The sequence below is a fragment of the Sander lucioperca genome, chromosome 13, assembly GCF_008315115.2.
Source record: "Sander lucioperca isolate FBNREF2018 chromosome 13, SLUC_FBN_1.2, whole genome shotgun sequence".
NCBI lineage: Eukaryota > Metazoa > Chordata > Actinopteri > Perciformes > Percidae > Sander > Sander lucioperca.
The window spans coordinates 2133108-2158011 of NC_050185.1; the positions used below are offsets into that span (position 1 = coordinate 2133108).

Genomic DNA, 24904 nt, shown 5'->3' on the forward strand with positions numbered 1-24904 from the left:
TCTGAGTTTTTTTTTAATTAGATCACTTTCATAAATATGGTGATTTCCTCCCACATATGAGAGCGTTTGAGCAATGCTTCCTAATGTCAAGTACTAATCACCTCATCACATGTTGCCTACCCCCTGATGTGTTATTTTGAAGCCCAACATTGGCCACTGCAAAAATCCCTCCTACCGGAAAATGTGGCTGAAGCAGGAGAAAAGTAGCAGATGCAGACAATAACAGATATTTAATAAGTGTTGCTGCAATTAAAGAATGACCTTTTTTAGGCTGACAGAACACAAGGCAAGGATGCAATTATACAAGCCGTGTTAAAAACAATACAATGTTGCTTGTGCAGCAAACACCCACAGGAGTAATTAGCATTTACTCCGAGGGAGCAGTATCCACATTTCCGAAGTTGAAACACTGTGGTGGAGAGCTCTGTTGGGTTCTTAAATGGTAGGTGGTGAGAGAGCGTTTGGGCGGGCGTCTTCCAGCAAGTTAAATAACAAGGCTAGAGGCTAGGCAGTAACCAGTGGGTGGGAGACTACACATGTGACAGGAAAACGAGGGAAGTTAAACCAATATTTAGACTAAACTAACTCTGTGATCTGGAAATAGGTTACAATGTAGCAGGGCCTGAGAGGGTTGGGAAGTGTCACACACACACATAAGCCTTGCTCTATTGTGATCCTGGCTAAGATATGTGCAGCAGGGAACAATGCTGATGTCAGGGTTTTTCCTGCAAAGAGAAATTTATTTATTATTTATTAATTTTAGCCAGCCCCAAAGGAAAATCACCAGCACCAAAATGTTAAGATTTGGAAATAAGATAGCAATACAAATCCTTTCCAAATGTGTTTAAGAGTAATTTATCCAACAACAGTTGAACAAACATCAACTTGAATATGAGAGTCGGGCTGTACCGGACTCTCCCGGTTATTTATTTAAATATTAATATCATTTTTTTTTATTATTTACTCAAGCATAACAGACATTTTTCTTCATCAAATTGTCAGAAATAACAGGTAAATGCATATAGATTTCTGTCAAATAAGGTAAGACAGACTCATTGCCTTTACTGTACGCTTGCTTACTGCTGTGCGTTGCCCCCCCCAAAAAAAAAGTTCCATTAAAGGTCCAATGTGTAGGCATTTCTCCCATCTAGCATTGAGATCATATATCAATCAACTCTCTCGCACCACGCAGTTCAAAGTACGTATTACAGCTACGGTAGCTTCACGCTTCAAAAAGCCGGTCTCTTGCTCTTTTCAATCTCCTTTTTCTTTTTCTGGGCGAAGAAGAAGAAGACTCCTGTTCCTGAAATTTGGATTTTGAATACGTGTGGTCCTCCATGTTTCCTTCTTCAAACTTGCCGGGGCCGGGAAGCTACGATACCCATTAGCAGCATTAGCAGCAGCTGTGAGTTTATCATGTGACAGCGAAAACACGAAAGGTGGAGCAGTATGAAACGTATTTCAAGATGGAGCATGAATATGGAGCGTCTATCCCAGTTCATGCAAATGCAAATGTAAAATTTCAAGCCAAAAGGAATACTTGGAATTGATGGTGGTGGTAAATATTTATGAAAAAGGACAAGTTTGTGAACGGGCAACACAGATTTTGATAATAAACAACTAAACACGTTAGCCCACACTGAACACACTGGACCTTTAAGAGTCAGGAAAAACCCTGCATGTTAATTATCTAGTGTTTGTTCTTTGTTCAGTGCTTTTGTCTTACCTCCTGTTATATATATGTATATGGCCCTGGATTTGTTTGTTCAGCCTAAACATATTCAAAACTTTCATATCACAAAGTCCAAATCAGTACCTTTACATGTTTTAATTATTAAAATTGGTCTATTGAAACACAATAGATTATGACAACCAAGTGTACAAATGAAATAGAAATAGTCCCTATTGTCTGTCACTTGCTCCGGAAGATCCATTTAAAAAAAAAAAAAAAAAAAGCAATCGAGAAAAGAATATTAATGAGCAACATACTTCACAATGAACAATCAGAACATTCAATTTAACATGTTTTTTTTTTCTTTTTCTAGACATCTTCACATTAGAAACGAGCGACTCCATTTGCGTGTTTTAGTACAAAACAGAGCTGAAATTGTTTCACAGTTTCTTCAAAATCCTTCACATAAAACTGAAAGAGACGTGTCCACTGAGTTTCTTTCCTCTCTTTCTGTCTCTTTTTGTCTCCTTGAAAAAGTTTGTCAGTAAAAGACGCTGGATCTGTCAGGTTGGGGATTCCAAAGTCATTGGGCGTCTCTGTGTGATTTCCCTCTGTGTTGAGATGTGGCTGAGACAGTTTGGAGTGACTGGCAGTGCTCGCCATGCTCTTATTCTGTGACAGAATCACAATGGTCACAAAAAAAAGCAATTTTCTAAGACCGACTTGATGGTTGAAGTCAAGTACGTGCATGGCCACCAGCTAACACATTTCAGAAAGTTTGCCATACCTACAGTCAGGGATTTTCCGGGGGGGGGGGGGGGGGGTTCTGGTCTACATATTCCCAGTGGGGACAAAATGTATCCCACCCTCAATGTGATCAATGCTACTTCACCAGGTGCCTAAACATTTAAGTTTAGGCACCAAAACGACTCGTTAAGTTCATGAAAAAGATGGTGGTTTGGATTAAGACGTTCCTGAGGAACGAAGGAGCATTTCCTGGGTGAAAGTATTTTGTTTTCGGCGGGAATTGAACTCTGCTCTCCGGCTTGAAAGCGCTGTGTTTTCCATTGAATATTGAAGTGCATATTTAAGTGTTTTGGCATGGCTGGCCGAGTGGCACTATATCCATGGCGGTATTAGAAGGGGGAATTAATTCTTGCATGTTTTGTTTGGTTGTGCATGATCACCCCCCCCCCCCCCCCCTGCTTTTTTCACAAATCGCACCCTGGTTACAGTATATGCAGAAGCAACTGTCATCGTCATGTTGTTCCTTGAGCTACACTCTGAGGCCACGCAAAAAACAGAAAATAGAATAAATATGCAAACCCCTTCAATACCAGAATGCAAACATATGAAAAATCTGATATACATACCTATATGTGCAGTCAGCATACACGGGTTCACTACGTTTTTCTTTGCTCGTGGGAGAAGAAAAATGAACAAAAAAAAAAATGAACTAACATTGTTTTAAAGTCATGCTCTAAAAGGTTTGCTGCAGCAATGAGTCAAGGGTTTCGCTCATGAGGACGAAACACGCCGAATGAGTGTAGTTCGACCTGAGAACCTATGAGTCATTTTAAAAGGCGTGAATGATGTCCCAGCAGTGGAAGCCCAACGCATATAGTCACTTCTGCAGATATTTGGACAGCATTTCAGCTTTCTTTTAGCTCCTCGCTCTTATTTTAGGAAGCAAAATGACACAAGGACTGCAAAGTTAACATGCAGACGGTCAGTTGGAAAATTGAGAGTACTTTTTCAAAAGCTGCTTTTTGTAACTCATTTCATGGTGCCAAGATTACATTCAATTTGCGTAGTTGTTTTTCACGTACAGTCAAAAAAATCTCACTGTGTAAATATATTTTTTTTTTCCTTCAGTTTGTTGATGTGCATGTGCAACTGCTCAAGACTCATCGTTCTCCTGTTTTCTCGTTCAACAGCCTTAAAAATGTCATGGCTTTCTGAAAGTATCAGACTCCTTCAACTGTTACTGTAAAGTGGTTCAAATGTCTTCTTTTAAACTGGCAGTAAAATCTTTCCAGCCTTTGTGCCATTTCTGTTCATACAAAAACAGGAGCTATAGAGTAAAAAAATGTGCTACTATCCAAATAGTTCAAGAGCTCACTGCATGAGAACATACAATAGTAAAAATGAAACAACACATATTCATCGTTACACTCCATGGTGGCTCTGCATTAGAGTCTCTGATGAATTTGGAGAAAACCTAATATGCCACGCGTGCTCTCCAGAGTCGCCTCTCATCAGAGCTGTCCGAGTTGAGTTTGAATGAGGCGTGTTTTGGGGACAGCTCAGGTCAAAGTTCATACAGTCTCTTCCTGTAGTGGCCTACTCCAGTTCCTCTCGGTGCTCCATGCGCAGATCTCTCCTTCCTCCTCCTCCTCCTCCTCCTCCTCCTCCGCTGGCCATCTGTCTCCCCGTCTCATTTTCCTCCTCTCCGTCCTCCTCGTCCTCCTCTTCCTCTTCCATTCCTTCCTCCTCTTCCTCCTCCTCTTCCTCCTCGTCCTCGTCCTCGCTGCCGTCCATGGAGTCGTCGGCTCCCAGCATGGCTTGCTGCATGGCCAGGGTGGCCGAGTCTGAGGACAGGGACTGGAGGCTGTCCATGCTCAGCGGGTCTGGGGGGTGTGGGGGGGGGGGGGTGGGGGGGCAGAGAGGGGGTGAGTAGGTATAAAGCCAGAAACAGATCAAATCCATTCAAAGACAGACAGACTTCTCCAGTCATCTGTGGTGCACACACTAAATTTACTTTAAAGAAGCTAAGGTACGGTGGCCAAGAGAGGCCATTTTAATGACGTTAAACAGTGATTCCCAACCAGGGGTACTTGTACACTTGCACAGAAGTTTGAACAGGTAGCTAATAGAAGTAAATAAATGGTAGACATAAAGAGCTAAAAGTGATGACTAAACAGTTCAAATGATTAGCAATGGTTAAAATAATGTTAGATGAATGTTTGAAACATTCAGCTTCACTCGGAGCAGCTTTTAGCTTAGCAGCAGAACCATTGATGCTGATCAAACCGAGAGAGAGGGGAATAGCTGCAGCAAAGGAGTGTGGGTAATCACGGCTGCAGTTAGGACTCAGCCCTAATGGCACCCCCCCATACCAGCTACCTGGTGAGCTACTGGGGCGGCCATACCACCTTAACATGGACAGTTCAGTTGTATGAAAAAACTAATATCCACTTTTATATAATGAATAGTTTTATGCATTTGGAACACACATTGGGAATCAATGAAGGGATTATCTGACAGGGCTGTTGGTGGGCCTCAGACCAAACAGGATGGGAACTCCTGACAGTGGCACAAATAATGGAGACACGTTTGATTGCACTTTAAGTTGATTTGGAGTTTAAAATGGTGGTTATTATGGATATTATTTCATATCAGAATTACTTACACTGAATAAAACCAATTTAACTATTCATTACTGTATGTGCAGTTTATTATTGACTGAAAGCAGAGGTCCATTTTCTAAAATATTCCGCCTAAATGAAAACTACACTAAAGTAAATTGGTTCAGTTAAAATGATGAGAGTGACGTTTGGTTTTGAGGGTAGTTTGCTGCTCTGTCACTACAGCTGCAGTGCGGAGATAGCAGATAAGAAATTACACCCAATGGCTATAATCAATGACCTAAAATGGGCCTTGGATGAAAACTGAAAACTATTTCTTTATCTAACTATTCTCAAGAGAGTTGGAACCCTTGTGCTTTCAAACACACGCTCACATGTTATTTAAGCCAAGGACCTAAAGCCTTTATACATACCTGTTTAGTGCATAGAATACTAAGCTATTAAAATAATAGTTGTTTGCATGATTTTATAAATCTTGTTTTAAGATTCCTGTAGGAAAAATGCAGATTTTTGTCAAGAATGTTATGCTCAGTGTTCTTGACTTTTGCCTTCACATCTTCTCACATACATGAAAGGAAAGAGTCAACAGTGCCATCTAGTGGCGACATTTCAAACACACAAGTTTGAGTTAACAACTTGGGGTGTGTTTGTCTTGTTAGTGTTGGTGTTGGCTACTACTTACTGTCTGAGTTGTTTCCTGATCTGTGCGTCTGCAGAACTCCCGCCACGATGGAGTCTGGCCAGAAGCGCTGCGTCGGACGGTGCTGGGACTTCATCTTCTTGGCTTTAGGAGCTGGGTCCGGGTTACTGGCATCCAACATGGGCTGGAGGATACGCCGGCGGGCGTTGATGAACCTGTGAAAACAAGCAACGGTGGAAGAAAGTATTCAGATCCTTTACTTGAGTAAAATAACTAATAACACGCTGTTACAAGAAAAAAGTGCTGCATTGACAATGTTACTTAAGTAAAAGTCTGTAAGTTTCATCAGGAAAATGTACTTAAAGCATTAAAAGTAAAAAAAAATCCTCCCATTTTAGAAAGTGGAAAGGATCCAAACAGTTTTTTTTTTTTGTGATTTTTTTTAAAAGATTCTTTTTTTGGGCTTTTCCACCTTAAATTGTTTAACAGGACAGCTAGGTGAGAAAGAGGGCAGGCAATTTGTCACAGGTCAGATTTGAACCCTGGCCCTCTGCGCCGAGGCATTAACCCTCTCAGTATATGTGCGCCTGCTCTACCCACTGAGCCTACCCGGCCACTAACCACTTGTGTGTTTAATGGTCTAATCATCTCAGCTGGACTAGTAGGCCGTTATATTGTTGACTAGTTTACTTTAGAATAAAATATCATATTTTATAAACCACATGTGTTTTGTGAGCAGTAATCTTAATGTGTAAAGTAACTAGTAACTAAAGCTGTAACAGATGAATTTAGTGGAGTAAAAAGTCCAATATTTCTCTCTGAAATGTAGCAGAGTAGAAGTAGAAAGTGGCATGAAAAGAAAAGACTCAAGTAAAGTACAAGTACCTCAACATTTGTACTTAAGTAGAGTACTTGAGTAAATGTACTTCCACCACTGAGAACAAGATAAGGACAAGGGTTGAGGTGGCAGGAGAGATGTAGTACACATTCAAATGTTCAAGTGAAAACAATATGTGTTATCATCGATCATGAAAGAGCTTGGCAGATATAGTATTTCAGAAAAGGAAACCAGAGGAAATGTGGAATGAATGTAGTAAATGCACAACAATTTCTATCTTTAAGAATGACCACAGAGAGATGTCCGGAACCGCCTGAGCTTCAATGAGGATCAATCACATATCATCAGGGTGCTGTCTGATATATTATATACAGTCCATTGATCAGCAATGTGACTTTCACTGTACAGTACATCTCCATAGATTCCAGTTATACAAAACAACATTACCGTCGTCATGTTAACATTGTTTTTAAAAACAGTATATGCAGGGCTGAAGTACTTGTACTACTTGTACTACTTCTGTTGTCTCGGACTCGTCTTGGACTCGTTGCTATTTGGACTCTGACTTGTCTCGGACTTGACCATTGGACTCGCCAAATATTGTAGTTGGTCTCGACCGCGTCCAGCACTAGATGTTTTTTTTTCTAAAGTAAGTTCCTTTTTCAAAACAAAACCATTGATGAAGCGCGATTGTTCAGAAAACAGGTATTGGTTTAATTCATAATCCATCTACAACTGGCATTGGCGTTGGTCGCCTGGTATACACCTGGCTGCAACAATCATCAGCCATCAATCATTTGTTTTATTTTGGCCACATACACAATGTCAGCGAGCACTGTGTACTATGGATTCTTCAAGACAAGTCATAAGTTCAAGAATGGGAACTCTGCACTTTCTTTTTTATCATATCACAAATAATAATAGAGCAAAATGATCATCTTAAAATAGAAGATCTACTGTCTCTCATATCACATAAACTATGAACAGGTAAGTAAATGGTCTTGAAGAGGATTCTTTTATTTCTGTCTCGGCCTTGACTGTCCCTTGGACTGGGTCTTGACTCGGTCTCGACTAGTCCTGGTCTTGGACTTGTCTTGGACTCGACAAAGGGGGACTTGACTACAGCCCTGAGTACATGGATAACATATACTCCAAAAGATCATTTTTGGGGCATTTTAGGCCTTTATTTCCAATAGGACAGCTTAGACTTGAAAGGGGAGAGAGAGGGGGGATGACATGCAGATTGGAGTTGAACCCACGGCCACTGCGTCAAGGACTAAGCCTCTTTATATGGGCAGGAGCGCTACCAGGTGAGCTACCTACACGTCCATATAATATATCATATTTAATACAGAAATGTAAATGATCAGAAATACAAACCAAGCAATTTCAAAATATATCCCACCAAAAAAATCCTTTCACAAATACCATCTTTCATTTCAACCCATCAATGGATGAAAAGGTCGAATCTCCATTTCTCAATCAACAAAGTAGCACATTCTGCACTTTCAACCTCATCTAAAAAAAGAGCCTGTTTCTTAAGAACAAAAATATAAAAGAAGAGTGACCACGCATGACAAGAAAGGCCCAATTTGGTCTCAGGTGTGCTTGATATATGAGACCAGGAGATGGCACCATAGTGCCAGCAATGTGCTGAGGAGCTGCAGTATATTCCATTTCAACCAAACCTCTACTCCACACACATTTATACTACAATAAGAGAAAGCAGTGTCTATTTGTGTCCAAATGTGCACATGAGGACTTTATGGCCACAGAATCTTACCAGTTGTTGACTTGCAAAAGGGTTAGATTTGTTTGTGCTGCAATCTGCCTTTTCTCGTCTTCTGTTGGGTACGGGTGCTGAAAGAAGGAGGAAACAGCAGCTTAGTTTGCAAACGCTTTTCTGTAATTGATAGCATCTGAGTGCCAGTACCTAATTGATTCTGACTTCTCATGTGAAAAACAGTGAAATGTTCTACTCTAAGACTCCCCCCCTTCAGCTAGTTTACTCTCAATATGTGAGGGTAGGACCTGATAAGCATGGCTTACCTATCCCTTTTCCAACGGGTCTAGTGTTATGTTGAGATTTTTTGTTTTATTTTTTTTGTTATCATTTCTATTTGTTCATACACACACACACACACACACACACACACACACACACACACACACACACACACACACACACACAGACACACACACACACACACACACACACACACACACACACACACACACACACACACACACACACACACACACACACACACACACTCTGCCTCACCATGAGATGCTGAAAGAGCCAGGAGCGCATGATGTTGGTGGCATGTTTGGGCAGGACCCCCCTCTTATTCTTGGACTTTTTGTCTTCACTGTCCAACAGGGACGACAGGTCCACGTTCACCTTCACAATAAAGACCAGGAAGAGAAGACAAGGGAAGAAATTAAGTGGATGGTAGGGCTTAGCAATTGTTGCCACGGAAACAAAGGGAGACTACCAATTACCTATCTTTTTTTTCAGTGGCAAGGGCAGAAACACCTCCTCAAGTGTCACCATGGAAACTGAATTTGAGTAATGATACTTAAAATGTAAAAAAAAAAAAAGCCGCACCCTTGACTATGTGGAAAGACGAGAGGGTCAGTGGTCTGTTTGGTGCTTGGACGAGGAGTTTAAAGAGCCGAGGGGCAGGCAAGCCCTCGCTCCAAAGTTTGGAATTCACCGTTTGGTGCTGAATTAGTTAATGGCTGGTACAAAGTGTGACTGCATTTTGGCTTGCTTTTTCATTTGTGTTGACCTAAGCGTGTCTTTGTGTTCCGTTAGAAATCATTATTCAGATGTTATTGTTTGGAGTGCTGAAGGACGAGTCAGCCTCTCAGAGTATTGACAGTGTTTTGACAGCCTGAGGGGTACAGACGGCTCTGTGTGAATTAGGGCTGCACGATATGAGGAAAATATCTAATTGCGATTATTTTGACTGATATTGTGATTGCAATATGATTCACGATATAGGACGAAATGATCATTTTTGTATCATTATTCTCATTTTCATTGAAAAAATGTTACACATTTAAAGCGGCCATATTCTGCTCATTTTCAGGTTCATAATTGTATTTTAAGGTTGTACCAGAATAGGTTTACATGGTTTAATTTTCAAAAAACACCATATTTTTGTTGTACTGCAGTGCTCTCTCTCACTGCTGCAGATCCTCTTTTCAGCTGGTCTCTGTTTTAGCTACAGAGTGAGACCTCTTTTCTTCTTCTTCTTCTGTACTATCTTTGATTGCACTGCACATGTGCAGTAGCTCAGATGTAGATCATGTCAGCTAGCTAGCTCCATAGACAGTAAAAGAAAGGCTGTTTCTACAACTTCAGTCAGTTACAAGGCAGGATTAGCTGGGAGACTTCTAAATGAGGGCGCACATGGAAGTAGTTCTTTTGTAGATTATGGTGAACTTGTGTGTGTTGTAGCAGTGCTTTGCTATTGAGAACGAGGTAGCATTAGCGTTAGCATGCTAATGAGCTAATGGGTTGCGGTTAGCCTGCTCGTTTCGGCTTGTGACGTCACAAGCCGTGCCGATTTTGAACAGCTCACCCAGAGACTGAAGGCAGGACACATTCAGAAACCGTATCTCACTCTAAACAGCATGGATGGATTTTTTTCAAAGTTTGTATGTGTGTGGAAGCACCAGAGACACAACATAACACCCCAAATCCCAGAAAAAGTGATTTTTTCATAATATGGGCACTTTAAATGATTATAGTGTGATTTGTGTGAGGATCTGTACCAAAGAAAGATGTTTTCTGTAGTCTATAGGATAGGATTTGTAGGCCGGGACGTCTCTGCAGCACCACAATACTTCATTCAGAATGGTTTGACACATTGTTTGCCTTTAACAAATATTGCCTGCGATTTGGATATCGCACTACTTCATATTGCGATTTCGATAAAATTGCGATTAATTGTGCGGCCCTAGTGTGACTGACTTTATAGTCCCCTATTGCACTATTTCCTCCTTTTTGAGTGACGTTTCATTAAAACTACAGTGGATAGTTGTTTTAGGAAATGTCTGAGCCTTTTCTTTTAAATTAAACTATATATATATATATATATATATATATATATATATATATGTGAGCCATTTAACATGTATGTCATCAGTAGAAACCAATGGCATCGGGGCTAAAGTGCTAGAAACGGTAGGGAATTCAGAGCATTGAGAGATGGACTGATTCATTGTTGGTTTAGGTCTTTTCGTGGGATTTCTTGACAATAATACAAAATATAGAATATCACCCGACTGAATCTTTGATGCCAGGTAATGTGATGTACTTAAGAGTTTTCATTAGAAGGATAAACCCCTTGGGATGAATCATCTCATTTCCGAGGGGGTCCTTAGGACAAATATGCAGAAAATACAAAACACAAAATACATTCACACATACACACAGCACTCCCAAGCCTAACTATTCCAACACCAACTGACTCCCCCCATAAAAATAATAATAATAATGAAAAATAAATATACAGTATATACAAGTAAATACACAATAAGGTTGTCTTTTCAACTTCATGAAAACAGCCCACATTTCTTGTGTTTGTAGTGAAGTCTATTCACACAGTCACATGTGAAGAGTCTATAGGGACCAAATGCCCCCCCCATGGTAAACCATTCAAGTCTAGGGTCATGTTAGCGTGTTGGCGTTAGACATGTATTGGTTAGGGATAAATGTTAGCCCCAGAGTGCCCAGAGGAAGGATGCAATTTGATGCAATGTCATCCTTAGTGAAAGAAGTGTGTGTGCGCCTGTGTGTGTTCACTATATTACAGTATGTGTGGGTTCATTTCATTTTGAAGAAAAATATGTATGTGTGCACTGAGGCCGATAATATGAAACGCAGTGAGCCCTAATAGCGACCATTACCAAACTCTCTTTGACACTATCTGCACAGAGCTATACTTCATATTCTAAATAAAAACACGTTGAAGATGTATACACATTTATCACATGCACTGAATCACATTGCACACTGTATTTTACTGCCTGCATATTGCTAAATATGTAATATATAATGTGAGACAAATCTTTATAATCTGTCAAAATAATTGTACCAGCGACTTTGGGTTATTTCATAATTTTGTTAAAATGAGGTTGAAACACTTCAGAGGGGAGCATAATGTATGCATGTAACATGCATAAGCATGTAGGACAAAATGCATGAATAAGTAAAAAATATGAAAGAATATGAAATACATTAATTGTATGCAGAGTGTAGTAGTTGAAAGAACCCAGGCTGTCTTAGAGATAAATAACCCACAAACCTGTATGTACTCACAGTCATGCAGAACCCACATTAACCCACACAAGGCCCATAGATACACATTCACACACACTCACATCCCCCCTCACACTCCCCACACCAAGCAAGAGTCATTACAGTTGCAGCTGGGTGTCACGTGGGTAACCCTCCTCTTATACCACCTCAGCTCTGGGAGTGTGTGTGTTGCGGGGGGAAACTAAGGTTGAATTAATTGGCGGCGCCGAGCTGTAGAGTGTGATTACTCGGGGCTTGTCGGCAAAGTAGCAACGGGGCCGTGTTCAATTCCCAGCCCGCATGTAGCACTCTGCTTCAGCTGGGTCGCAGCTTTTCACCGAGGCCTCCTCTGACTGTCAAGCACAGACTGTACCTGCCTGAAACTGAGCCAGGCCACTGCTGCTGCACAGGGATCACTGTTTGAACTCCCCTCTCCCAGTTTCTATTCATATCTATAGGCAAGTGTTGGGACTATCTGGCCTCAGTGATGCGCTAAATCCACCTAGCCTGGAACTTTTCTGAGTCATGCATATGTTTGAAGTAAAATGTAATCTTAAAATCCAAACAAAATTTGATCTGTAGAAAAGGTTTACTCCCTCCTAAGCAGAAGTAAATAACGTACCACTTATCTTCTGTTGCATATTTTAATATTACATTGTCAATCTAAGCTGTGCCTTAATAAAAATGGGTTAAGTTAATCAGGCCATTGTAATTGCACAGCTGACAATTCCTATAAATGATCTTTGCTTTATGTTTGTACTCATTCTTTGCCTGAAGATGATCTAGTACCAAAATATTGCCTGTTATTAAACTTTATATATTTTTTGCAAGTTAGACAGTGTGAAGGAGTTATCTTTGCAACTTTTGACCTGCTTGTCCCCCTCCGACGCACCTGTCTCACAATTTAGATGTGTGAAGTTTTTTTTGTCTGTAGTAATGTTTATACTCTATAAAAGTGAAAGAATGCCATCCCCAACTCATTTTTACATCAGTGACACTAACTATATTAAAGGCAATGCCAGTGCTACTGCCAAAGGCAGACCTTTTACTTCGAAATGGAATACTGTGTTGTTATGTCCGTAAACAATATTATGTCTGCTCAACATTTGTGGGCCTATTATGTTGCCTTCCGTCTGGTGTCTCAGTCCTGTGTTGTGACTGTCTTTTGATGAGTCAGTGCCAATTAGCCAGGTCAGATTCCTAGTGCTTCCGTCAGACGGAGCAAAACAAAGACATTGGTCCCGTGAGCAGACCTAACAAGGGCTCAAGTGGCTGATGGAGATCAGGGTTTCTATTCCCAATACTCTGACACCTCCTTTCCAACAAAGGAGGCTCTGTGGCGGGCGATACAACAAAAGGACTGGTATAGGTTTTGGATTCAAACAGTCCTCTCCTTGATTATCTTTTAAGGAAACAATTACACTTTGAAAAAATAATTAGAAATAGCTTTCGTTGGCTTACCGCTCGGCTGATAAACATGAATGCAACAAACAATGTATCCCACCTACACAACAGTTTACAATGAACAATCTTTTTCTTTCATTTTATTCATAGAACATAATGTCCTTTTCCAAATCCTTTAAATATGTCAGGGTTCGATTCTATATTCATCTGTGATGACACGTTAAGAGTGAAGCTCGAATAAATTGTACAAGTGTCAAATCACAATTCAGTATTCTGTATTATCTCTGACTCATAATTCAGAGATAAAACAGTGAATGGTAAAATAGTGCACTGATTAATGTATGAGGCTAAATATTGGTTCTTTAATGTAGCTGTTTGCCTAGTCTCACATTGCCAGACCTTCCTCCACTGAGCTGCGGAGGAAGGTCTGGTTAGTCCACACAGCATTCTGGGATGGGAGAAAAACGTGCTCTGGTTTATTGGCATTTCTTTAAACCAATCACAATCGTCTCGGGTGGCGCTAAGCAACGGTGCCTCTGCAAAATAGTCTCAGGAAGGAACTTGTTTTGGTGGAACATGTGTACGTTCTAAAGTAGTTTTAGTCGTGCAACAGAAAACTCAGATTGGACAGATAGTCTAGCTAGCTGTCTGGATTTACCCTGCAGAGATCTGAGGAGCAGTTAACCATAGTCCTCACAAATCCACCAGAGGTTAGAACGCCTACACAAAGAAAGAGGAAGGAGACGGACATCCGTCCGAAATGAGTGAAATCTAGCCATCTCGCTAACACTGGCGCTTTTACAGAAATGTTGATTAATGTGCATTGTCCTAATCATAAAAATACATCTTAAAATCAGTAGAAAATTACACTTAAAAAATATTTTTTTTTGGGAGTTGCCTTTTATATTAAATTCAATGTTCAATTTGTTCAATAAAAGAATGTTGGGAACAATTTTCTTTAATTTATTTAAATTCAACAAGCAGTTTGTTGTATTATAATACTGAAAGCAGCAGAAATGCAGAACATAGTACACATTAATATCTGTTTATGTATCGCACGTAATATCGTTATCACAATATTTTCCTCATATCGTGCAGCCCTAATTGACAGCAGCCTTTATCTCTAATATTGTAGATGATGTGTTGTTTTCATTATTTCAATCAATACTCTTTTTTGTTACAACCTCTTATTCTCATATTGAATTTGTAATTGATTACTAGAATGCATATGATGCTCATTCATCTCCACAACAACCTAACACTCAGAAAAAAGAACACACTGAGGCTCCAAAATACCCTCAAATAAATGCAGAAGCCTTTTGAGTAGGAAAAAAAAGGAAATATTAAAACCACAAATGTGTCCTTGTGTCATAAAAATCCAATTCCAGGCATTCATGTGCAACTGACTGTTCTAAAGCCTTTCATGGAAAGGAGATAAAACATTTGTGGTCATAATATTTCCTGTCCATAATAATCCCACGATACTTATTTCACATACTACTGAGTGAAAATGTTGTGTATTAAATTTGAGTTTTATTTCCTGTATCTGTGTAAACCCCATCATAATAAAATATTTTATGTACAGTAAACAGTATGAAGAAAGTTAGTCTTAAGTGCATGTCCTTACATGATTTTCATTCACAATCAAACCTGACAGGATCATGTCAGCGCCTTAGACATCATGGGAATAAACTATTTCCATTTTGTCTGTCAGTGGGGGGGGGGTGGGGGGGTGGGGTGGGGGGCTGTGTTCAGACAGAGACAATGAAAAGGCACCCATGGGGGTTTCTGTGAGATGTAAAAAGGCCCTTTTGATAAAAACAAAACAAATGGAGAGCTGGTGGGGAGGGCACAGGGTGGGAGCCAATGTGTCGGCCAAAGCATCCTCGGTCAGACGGCTTTACCTGGGAGTTCTGGATCTGAATGGTTCCCGGCGGCAGCGCCTGCGTTAACACTTGCCCTTGCGATGTCACCATGGCAACCGGCTGGTACAGGGTCCCACCTGAGGGGATAATTTTCCGTCATGAGTATCAAGTGGCTTCAGCAGCTACTGGCAGCTACATCTCGCACTACCGCCAGAGCCTTATTAACTTCTTCTCAGCCCCGCAAACAGAAAAACAAGAGAAAAAATGAGTCAATGGAAGGTGTGTCAATGTCCATTAACCCAGAAAACAGAAGAAAGGAGTGTGTTTTTGCTTCTGGCTTAATTAGTCTTGATCAAGACACTCTTATCACAGTCTGTTTGTGCTCTTCAGTGTGTAGTGATCAAAGGCAGATATTGATTTATTTTCAGTTAACAGGGATTTCCAGAGGGCAGGATTAACACTTCACTATACAGGCTTGACATCAAACAAGCCCTCTGTGAAGGATGCTATCATGGCTCTATGATACACATATACACAAAACTCTACAGATATATATCAACAGAGAATATTAAAATAGTAGCTTTTATTATTATGATTCATTGAAGAATGGCGTGTACTGTATATGCTTGCATGATGTGGTTTGAATTCCAAAACATGCTTACCACACTGATTCTTTTTAATACTATGTTTTTTGAACAAAATGGATTATTAATGCAAATTCATGATAAATAATCAAGTGGATGTTGCATACTAGTGAACCACTTGTAATGTTCCACGCCTTCTGAAGTGTATCAATTATGATAATAATATATAAATTGTAATGACAATAACCTTAATTTATTCTGTATAGTACTTTTCTAAACGTGGTTACAAAGAGCTTTACAGTAAAAAAACTAAACAAAGCTAACATAATACAAATGATCAAAAATATAAAATTGAATACATTAAATCAAAAATAAGGTATGTGAGCCAGAGAGCAGCACTTTGGATAAACTGGAGCCAGCAATGATGGTGTCCTATGGCTAGGACCTGAATAAAGGGAATGGCAGTAGTCTGAGGCTACATTTACATTGCTACGTTTTGGCTTTGAAGCAGAGTTATGAGCCAAAAGCGATCTTCGTGCACATAAGTGTTTTTAGCTCCAGTAGAAGAACTAATCTCCGTTTAAATTAACAAGCCTAACCTCATATCCCATCAACATTCTTGTATACTGGGCATAAACAGGAGGCAGCATGACAATATTTGGGTTTATTTAGCTGTGTCACCAGGTCTAAGGCAGATATGCAGCTGTGTGTCATCAGCATAGAGGCGGAACTTGATGTCAAATCTCTGCACAATGTTACCATATATATATATATATATATATATATATATATATATATATATATATATATATATAAGAGGGCCCCTCCATTGATGACATGAAAACTTCTACTAGTAAGGTAGGAATGAAACCAGAGGCCTGTACTACGAAGCAGGATTTGGCGGTAACGAGCTAACTTCAGGTTCAACCCAGGGTTTTCTGTACCACGACGGTGGATCACTTGTTACCAGGTTCAATTGCCGTGGTAACTCATGCTGAACACCTAACCTGGTCGGGAGCAGGTTATGTTGGAGATCAGAGATCAACCGGAGTTAAAGCATCGCCTACTGACCAATCAATACTCGATTGATAACGGCGTCACCGTTCTTAGAAGATCAGGCGCAGCTCGGTGGGCGAAGAGAGAGGGGGAGAGAGAGGGGTGCACTCATAAAAGTTAAAACATTTAGAGACCGACAACATTCCCTGATGGGTATCTTTATGAAAGATATAGATTTGAAGCGGAGGGAATTACATATAGGCTATTTGTCGGCTTCTTCAGCCGTGTGTTGCCAATACGCACATCGGTAAGTTTTGATATTTTTTTTATTTTCTCTCACAGCTTACCACTGCTGGGGTTGCAATTGAAATAAAAGGCTAAAGCAACGACAGTTCATGGAAAGCAGATGTGGAATTATGGTCAGATCTTGTGCCTGACTGATGGGAAAGTGACCAGTGTAGTCTAATGTAGGCTATTATAGTGGGTGTACTGTACTGTATATTGGCCAGAATCTGCCTTTGGGGGAGGAGGGGGGCATATCATAGTGGGGGGGCCTGGGTGTCCTCCCCCAGGGAAGTTTTAAGCATCAATGACTTCATTTCATACTCTTTTATGCACCAATTTACGGTAAAAAAATACCTTAGAAAAAAGCACAGATGACAATTCAAAATGTATCAAAAATATAATAGAAATTATGTTACGTGTCATTGGGCATTTTGAAGTGGGTATATAGACATCCCCACTGACTACACCACTGGAAGTGATATTGATAGGATAAGCGTTGTGATTTACGCAAAACAGTGTCGGCTTTTTTTGCCAGCTTTCCTTCCTGCATTTTGCCTGTAAAACCGTGTCTGTGTTCTTCATATTTATCAGTGTTGGGCAAGTTACTTCCAAAATGTAATACATTATAGATTACTAGTTACTGTCATTTGAGAGTATTTAGTTATATTACAATATTACTGTCTCTGAATTGTAATGCGTTACACTACTTTTGCATTACTTTTGAGTTACTTTCACCAAAATAACAGGGGAAGTTTGATTTGGCAGCTAGCTTGTGAATTTCACCACCGGATCAATAAAGTCTCCTCTTTATCCACTTTAATGCATCATAGATTATTCATATTTTGTATAATTAATATAAATATGCAAAGTAACTAAAGCTATACAAAATAGATAAGTAAAACATATAATAGGCAAGTAGGAGAAAATGAAAATACTCAAAAGTACGGCATTGTTGTAAAATGTTTGTTTATAGCACTTCAATAAGAAATTCATGTTGTTTAGGTTAAAACACTCTAAAGGAAATGTTCAATTATAGTGTGATTAAAACTCACTATTTACATTATTTACAGTACTTGATTTACAGCTGATTTGTGAAAAGGTAGCCTACACAACCTTCTTTAACAGTAATTTAGTTTTACTGCGAACCGTCACAGGAAGTGCTTTTATTTTGAAGTAGGCTACACGGAAGTTGTCTGTTGTGTAGCCTACTCTTGCCATAGACTGTATATAAGGACTCTTGCTAGCTTACTGAGATGCAACATGTCCGTCAGGCTCAAGTTGTTCACTTTCTTGTTTGTAAAACTGCAACATATTGAACAGTAAACGGTCACAGTAAAAGACAAGCGTTTTTGGTCGTCATTCGAGGCCATTCCACTACAGGCAGAGTTACTCTCCACGGCTGATAAAAATGCAATGATATTTACGTGTAGCAAGCCTCAACATTAATTCCCGACATGTTTATATCTGTCAGCCGCTGACGTACCGTCACCTGTTGGGACATACATGCTGTCCGTACCGTCTCTGGTTCTGGCTCTGACCACGGGAACAGAAACAGGACAGCTCACTTCAACGCAGCGTAATAACTCCTGAAAATAATATCCATCTCGCAAATGTATTTGTCTCTGCAGTCATCTCAACCATCGAATACAGCGACAGGAAAATAATACGGCTTTTTTTTTTCCTGTGAAGAAATGTGTCGAGGTGTTGGTGAATTCTTAAAAAAAACAATGCACCACTAAATGTTGCTTTAAAATGCGTTGTAACTCGCGTTACTGAGATTGTAACGAGTATAATATTACCGAAATTTAATTAGTAATGCGTTATATTACTGCGTTACAGCAAAAAGGAATACATTACTGTAATTGCGTTACTTTTGTAACGCGTTACTCCCAACACTGATATTTATGTAGAATTATAGTTTGCTCTTCTTATGTAAAATATGCGGCTCTGGTAGATGTTTGCAATTGGTCGTGGTGCGCAAACACCGCCTCTTTTATGTGAATGTGCGTGCCGCTGGATTGGGAAACCCTGGGTTGACTGAACTAGTTGATTACCAGCGTCGTGATACAGGTTATGCGGGACCGCGGTTGTTAGGGTTAGTGAAGCCGGATAACTGAAAGAAATCCAGAGCTTGTTGATCTTGATTCGTAGTACAGGCCTCAGTTGAGAGCCAGAAGAAGAACATAACACTTTGTATCATTGAATAAAAACTTCAGCAGAGTAGAAATATGCACATTACTAAGTGGTAGTTACCATTTATCGTCTGGTAACAAATATAACAGCATATCACTGTATAATATCTGCCTATATTCACTTTGAAACTTGAAGTATCAAACACAATTTATCTGCCTACCTATGTTTTGCCCCCTGACAATGACAGCATGAATCTCTACTATCTCCAATCAGTTTTGAATATCAGAATGTCACAATATTTCCACCATCCATACAGACAGTACTATAGCTCAGTGCAGGCAAATGTGATTATAAAATGTTGTCCATTGGGAAAATGAAGGGTTCAGATTTTACACATATAATATATTACACACATAATAGCTTACCATTTACTGATAATACTGCAGATTTGCAAAATTAGGTGTTTTGTAAAAGCAAGTGTGATCATGGAAACTTGAAGAATTAAAATATGTCTGGGATGTATGCGGAAGCTCCACATTTCGTGTGAAATGAAACCGCTTGTTTGAAACCAGAAAAGCCTGAACCAATCCATGGATGTTTTGATATGATTTTACTATGAGGAGTAAATCAATGCATTCAATAGTTCAAATTATCACTACCCCAGCTTTTAAATGTGACATTGCCCTAGATATACTAACACTAATATAAGCCAAAAATGAATATGGCCTGTGTTTGTGTCAGGGTCCTGGTGTTTGTTTGTGGTAATCACATGCTTACCCGATACCACTTGAGAGTTGATGGTAGTCATGGTGACATTGCTCTGTTGCAGACCCCCGGCAGGCACCAATATCCCTGAAGGGTTAACAGAGCTGGAGACAGAGGTCATGGATGGAGAGGAGGTCTGAATTAGTTCCTGGGGGATCACAGAGAGACACTAGTGAGCAAATGTAAAGAGCTAGCTCTACTGTTAGTGCCTGAAAAACTCCCAGAAGCTGAATCTACCTGCTGATAAATGACAAAGTGTATCTTGGGGAGTGCTACTGAGAGAAAGATAGCATCAAGGAAGTGTAAGATGCACAGAGATGTTAATTGTAAGACAGAGGACGGCCAATTACTTCATGTCCTGTGGCCCTGTGATAAGGTCCAGAAGTTTTGGACCAGGATACATGATAAACTATGTCTGATTGCAGAGACCCAGGTTCCATTCAGCCCAAGATTATTTGTTCTGGGAGATGGTTCAATCCTAAGCGGGATGGATAAGCACATAAGAAGCTGGGTCCAGAATAGTCCAGATAGTCAGACATATTATTTTAAGGGGATGGAAGAATGAAGGGGTGCTGTCAGTCCAGGAGTGGGCTTGTGAGATGGCTAGGGTGGCAGCGTTTGAAAAAATGTCAAATAAACGGTCTGCCAGATTGGATGTCTACTGTATACTAGAAAATGGGGAAAGTAACTGAACTTTCTGCAGGGCTCCTAACAAGCTTTGTGCTGGGGAGAGACGTGTATGATGGGCTTAGGGTGTTGTCATTTATACATAAGTTCATTTTTTATTGTCTATTTTGTTGAATGGTCTTGAATATTATAACTGTCTTTTCTTGATTTGTGTCTGGGTCGGTGGTGATGAAGAAGGGGGAGGGGAGATGTGTTCATGTTGCGAATTGTATATTTTCAGTGGTGGAATGTAACTAAGTACATTTACTCAAGTACTCTACTTAAGTACAAATGTTGAGGTACTTGTACTTTACTTGAGTATTTTCTTTTCATGCCACTTTCTACTTCTACTCGGCTACATTTCAGAGAGAAATATTGTACTTTTTACTCCACTACATTCATCTGTTACAGCTTTAGTTACTAGTTACTTTACACATTAAGATTTCTGCACACAAAACACATGTAGTTTATAAAATCTGATGTTTTATTCTAAAGTAAACTAGCCAACAATATAACAGCTACAAGTCCAGCTGAGATGATTAGACCATTAAACACACAACTGTTTGGATCCTTTACACTTTCTGCAATGGGAGGGTTTTTCTAAATCGAGTACTTTTACTTTCAATACTCTAAGTACATTTTCCTGACGATACTTTTACTTACTTAAGTAACATTTTCAAATACTTGTAACAGAGTATTTTTACACTGTGATATTAATACTTTTACATAAGTAAATGCTCTGAATACTGAATACTTCTGAGTTGTTAAAAAAAAAAAAGATGGCTAGAGTGTCCACGACTGACCTGCTGCATGTTGAGACTGGTATGTGACGGAGAGTAAGGTCCTCCGAGGTCATTACGGAGGAGGTTGTCACTATGCATCTTGGTCTTGAGGCAGGTGATGTAACGGTTGCAGAAATCTTTACAGAGCTCATTGACCTTCTCCAACTCTAATAGGTGGATTCGCAACACCTGAATGGCCTTCACCATCTGAAGGAAACAGAGACGAACCATAAGCAGATCACCTTCACAACATGCTGACACTGAATCACTTTATTCATTGTTTTTATTTTATAATCACCATTCATTTACCCATTAATACTTTGTGAATACATATTCTGCACAGTTTACCCCTAAATATTTGCCAAATAGCATTAAGTGAGACTTATTATAATTAATTTTTTTTAAACAGTCAGGTTAATGTAAATTCTAGGAAGGGTTAAAAAGGGAACTAATAGTCCATCAGTCTACAGCCATGCTAACGGCTCCCTGGGGCTCTGTAAAGCACAGTGCTGCTTTCAGCTAAATGCTACCTAAACAGTCTTAACACGTTGATGATTACAATAGCACATCATGTTTACAATGTTAACCATCTTAGGTTAGTGCTATAGCATTTAGAAACATGTGCTAATTAGCACTAAAAACAAATAGTTTTGCAGGTATTTAGTCAGGTATTTAGTCATAAAAATAAGGATTGGGTCAAGTGACTTTTTGACCTCCCCCCCGCAGTGTTATTTATAAAGTCAGGGATCATCAAAATTAGCTGCTACATTTCCCATAATGCAACTGGATATCATCTGTCATGAGATCTCTCCTGCCTCCTAAATGCCCACTTCTTTCAAACACCTCCAGTTTGTAATGCAAGTTTTTCTGTTAAGAATTGTAAGACTCATAAGTCTAAACACTGGGAAGCTCCCTCCAGAGCCAAGGAAGACATTATACTGTGAACGTCAAGTGTACATTTGGTGGGGTGCTCCTTTAAGATACAAACAGAGAGGTTCCTTTTATGGCATTTAGTTGATTTTAAAGGCCCTGAATACCCACACAGGTGTTTATAGTTAATGTGGCTGATTGGACCTTTTCCATGACTGTGGGTGGGGTTAGACTGAGTGATTGACTTCTTCCTGAGTCCACTGTTAGTGTTGTTGCACCTGTTAGGGTGGGACAAATGACACCTTTGTCATCCTTATTGGTAGAAAGAATTTGCGACCTAATAAGTTCCCATCAAAGCTCCGGCCCACCTTCAACCTGAAAATAGTCTATCAGCCAGAATAACTGAAAACACCTGTGTGGGTGTTCAGAGGCTTTAAAGGTTATAGCTCCTTTAAAACTCAATGCAGGACAACCATTAAAAACTCTTATTATTCTCATTTTCAGGTTCATACTTGTATTTTGGGTTTCTACCAGAACATGTTTATAAGCCTTAATGTTATATAAACACATTATTTTTCTCATACTGTCTGTCTGAATATACCTGTATCCACCCTCTGTCTGAAACGCTCCATTTTAACGCCTGTCTCTTTAAGCCCCCCTCCCAAAAAAGCCCAGTCTGCTCTGATTGGTCAGCATTTCCAGGTCTTCTGTATCTGCGCAGCGTCATTGCAGCCGGGGAATGACTGTTACGGCACTGTAGCAGCACTTTATAACTATATATAGTACAGTTGTGACATCACAACCGTACAGAAGTCAAGATGGCTCGTTTAAAGGCACAGTTTCTGAATATGGGCTGTGTGCATTTACCTGTGGATTGAGCATTTTGATACTTTTACTTTTTTTGTATTTATATAGCACCTTGACCTGCTGTAAGACATGGAAATCTCACTTTTTACAAAATGGGACCTTTAACACAGGTAACCTCATCTGCCCTGAACGACTAGATACAAGTTGGTTCTAAATATACAGATGCATAGATGATCATCTAAATAAGCTATGGGTGTACTCAAACACACATGTTCCACATTAAGTGAAATAAACTCAAAAACAGATTGTGGAACAAGTGAGATGAGGTGTTTACAGGCAGTTTTTAAAGGGTGAGATGTGACGAGGAAGTGGCATGCAACGATTTCTTTTATTGATGAGCAGGGAGTGACATCCGCTTTTATTATTCATTTCAGAGTTGCATATAGATTGCGAGTATACATGCGGGCTGTAATCCTTTCATCCTTCACTCTCTCAAAGAATGGATCTCTTCTCTCCTCTTACATTTGACTTTTCATACAGTAACCTCCCCCTTTCTTTCTACTGTGGAATGGAATCTGTGTTATCGGGGTTTGAAGAGATGTGCATGTCAGATGTGATTGTGAGACAAAGCAGTTGAAAGCTCAGAAAAACGGACACACCAAATTTCAAGAATGAGCTTGGACTCAACATGAGATAAAGAAGCAATTTTTACAATCCAACCAAAAAAATCCAACCAGTTATTGGACACCCCCTGATGTTGTAGCTTCTATGTTATAAACCTAAAACTTTGAAACAAAAGTGATTATAAATACTAATATAGTATGCCCATTAAATTTCATTTTACTGTTGTCATGCCAGTTGCTGAGTTTTGTTTTTCAGTATTTTCCTCACCACGCTGTACCTGGCAAGTAGAGACTTAGAGACACCATTCAGACTTTCATGGGGCATGAAGAACCTCCACTGAAACATGGCCTAAAGGATGTCTTGAGGCTGGGGAGGCAGGTTGCAGCGCAGGTTTTACATATGAAGCTGTCGAGGAAAATCTCCCCACACCAAAATGGAATCATTGCTCTGAGCAGACATTTTCAAATGATTGAAAAGAATGCAATAGCGGTGGTTCATAGAGGAACTTCTATCATATTGGATACTGAAGGACTTGTCTGATATTTAACCCCATTTCATTGGAGTCGTGTTGCAAGGGTCCAGGTTTATTTCCTCACAGCTATTTATATAGTAGTAGTATAGTTAGAATCGAGAGGTTTTGTTTGTAGTACATGTTAGTTAATGTTCAGTATTCATATACATAATTCTGTTTTTCCATCTCTTCAGCAGTTATCTGATTATCGACTCTGTGAAGCAGACTGTGGTGCACTCCCTCAGAGTCAGTACTCAAGGTCAACAGAATGGACAGAAAAATGCTTGGCCAAGGAGGAGATAAATCAGCTAATTAAATTGCGCTCACTTAATCAAGGGACCAGTAACTCTTTGCCCATGGCAGCCAGTCAGGTCCAGTGTAACATTACTGTCCTGTGGAAGAGTTAGGGCCCTCTGGGAGGGATGCTTGCACCCAGTGCCTCATAAAACACACAGATGCAGGGTTAATTGACTGTTCAGCACTTGTCGGCCTGTCGGCCCAAGTACTTTAATGGCAAGAGTGCACTTCTTTTTTTTCTCGTCTCTGTCTTTGTCTCCGTCTGGCTTCAACTCCTCCCCCTCTTTTCTCCGTGACATGATCAGCATCCTCCTTCTCTTAATTTGAAATTACTGCTAGCTGTTGTGCACGAGGAAGTGCAGGGGGAGGATAGGAAAGATTACATGAAAAAGGAGGGAATGATTAGGAGTAGTAATGATGGGATCCAGTGCAAATACACAACCTACAGCTTCATTTCTTTTTTCTCTTATTCTTCATTTACTG

The 24904-nt window shown here is 39.8% G+C and overlaps 1 protein-coding gene across 1 annotated transcript in view; it reads right to left on the reverse strand.

The window, feature by feature from the left end:
• Positions 1 to 2885: 2885 nt before the first annotated feature.
• Positions 2886 to 24904, reverse strand: part of pknox2 (pbx/knotted 1 homeobox 2) — a 116461-nt gene continuing 94442 nt past the window's right edge. The window contains exons 6-12 of the mRNA XM_031311025.2: positions 21334 to 21519; positions 19877 to 20012; positions 15141 to 15238; positions 8803 to 8922; positions 8302 to 8378; positions 5723 to 5895; positions 2886 to 4302 (exon numbers count right to left, since the gene is read on the reverse strand). Coding sequence (XP_031166885.2) covers positions 4016 to 4302; positions 5723 to 5895; positions 8302 to 8378; positions 8803 to 8922; positions 15141 to 15238; positions 19877 to 20012; positions 21334 to 21519 — 1077 coding nt within the window. The 3' untranslated portion in view covers positions 2886 to 4015. The remainder of the gene's footprint in view (positions 4303 to 5722; positions 5896 to 8301; positions 8379 to 8802; positions 8923 to 15140; positions 15239 to 19876; positions 20013 to 21333; positions 21520 to 24904) is intronic.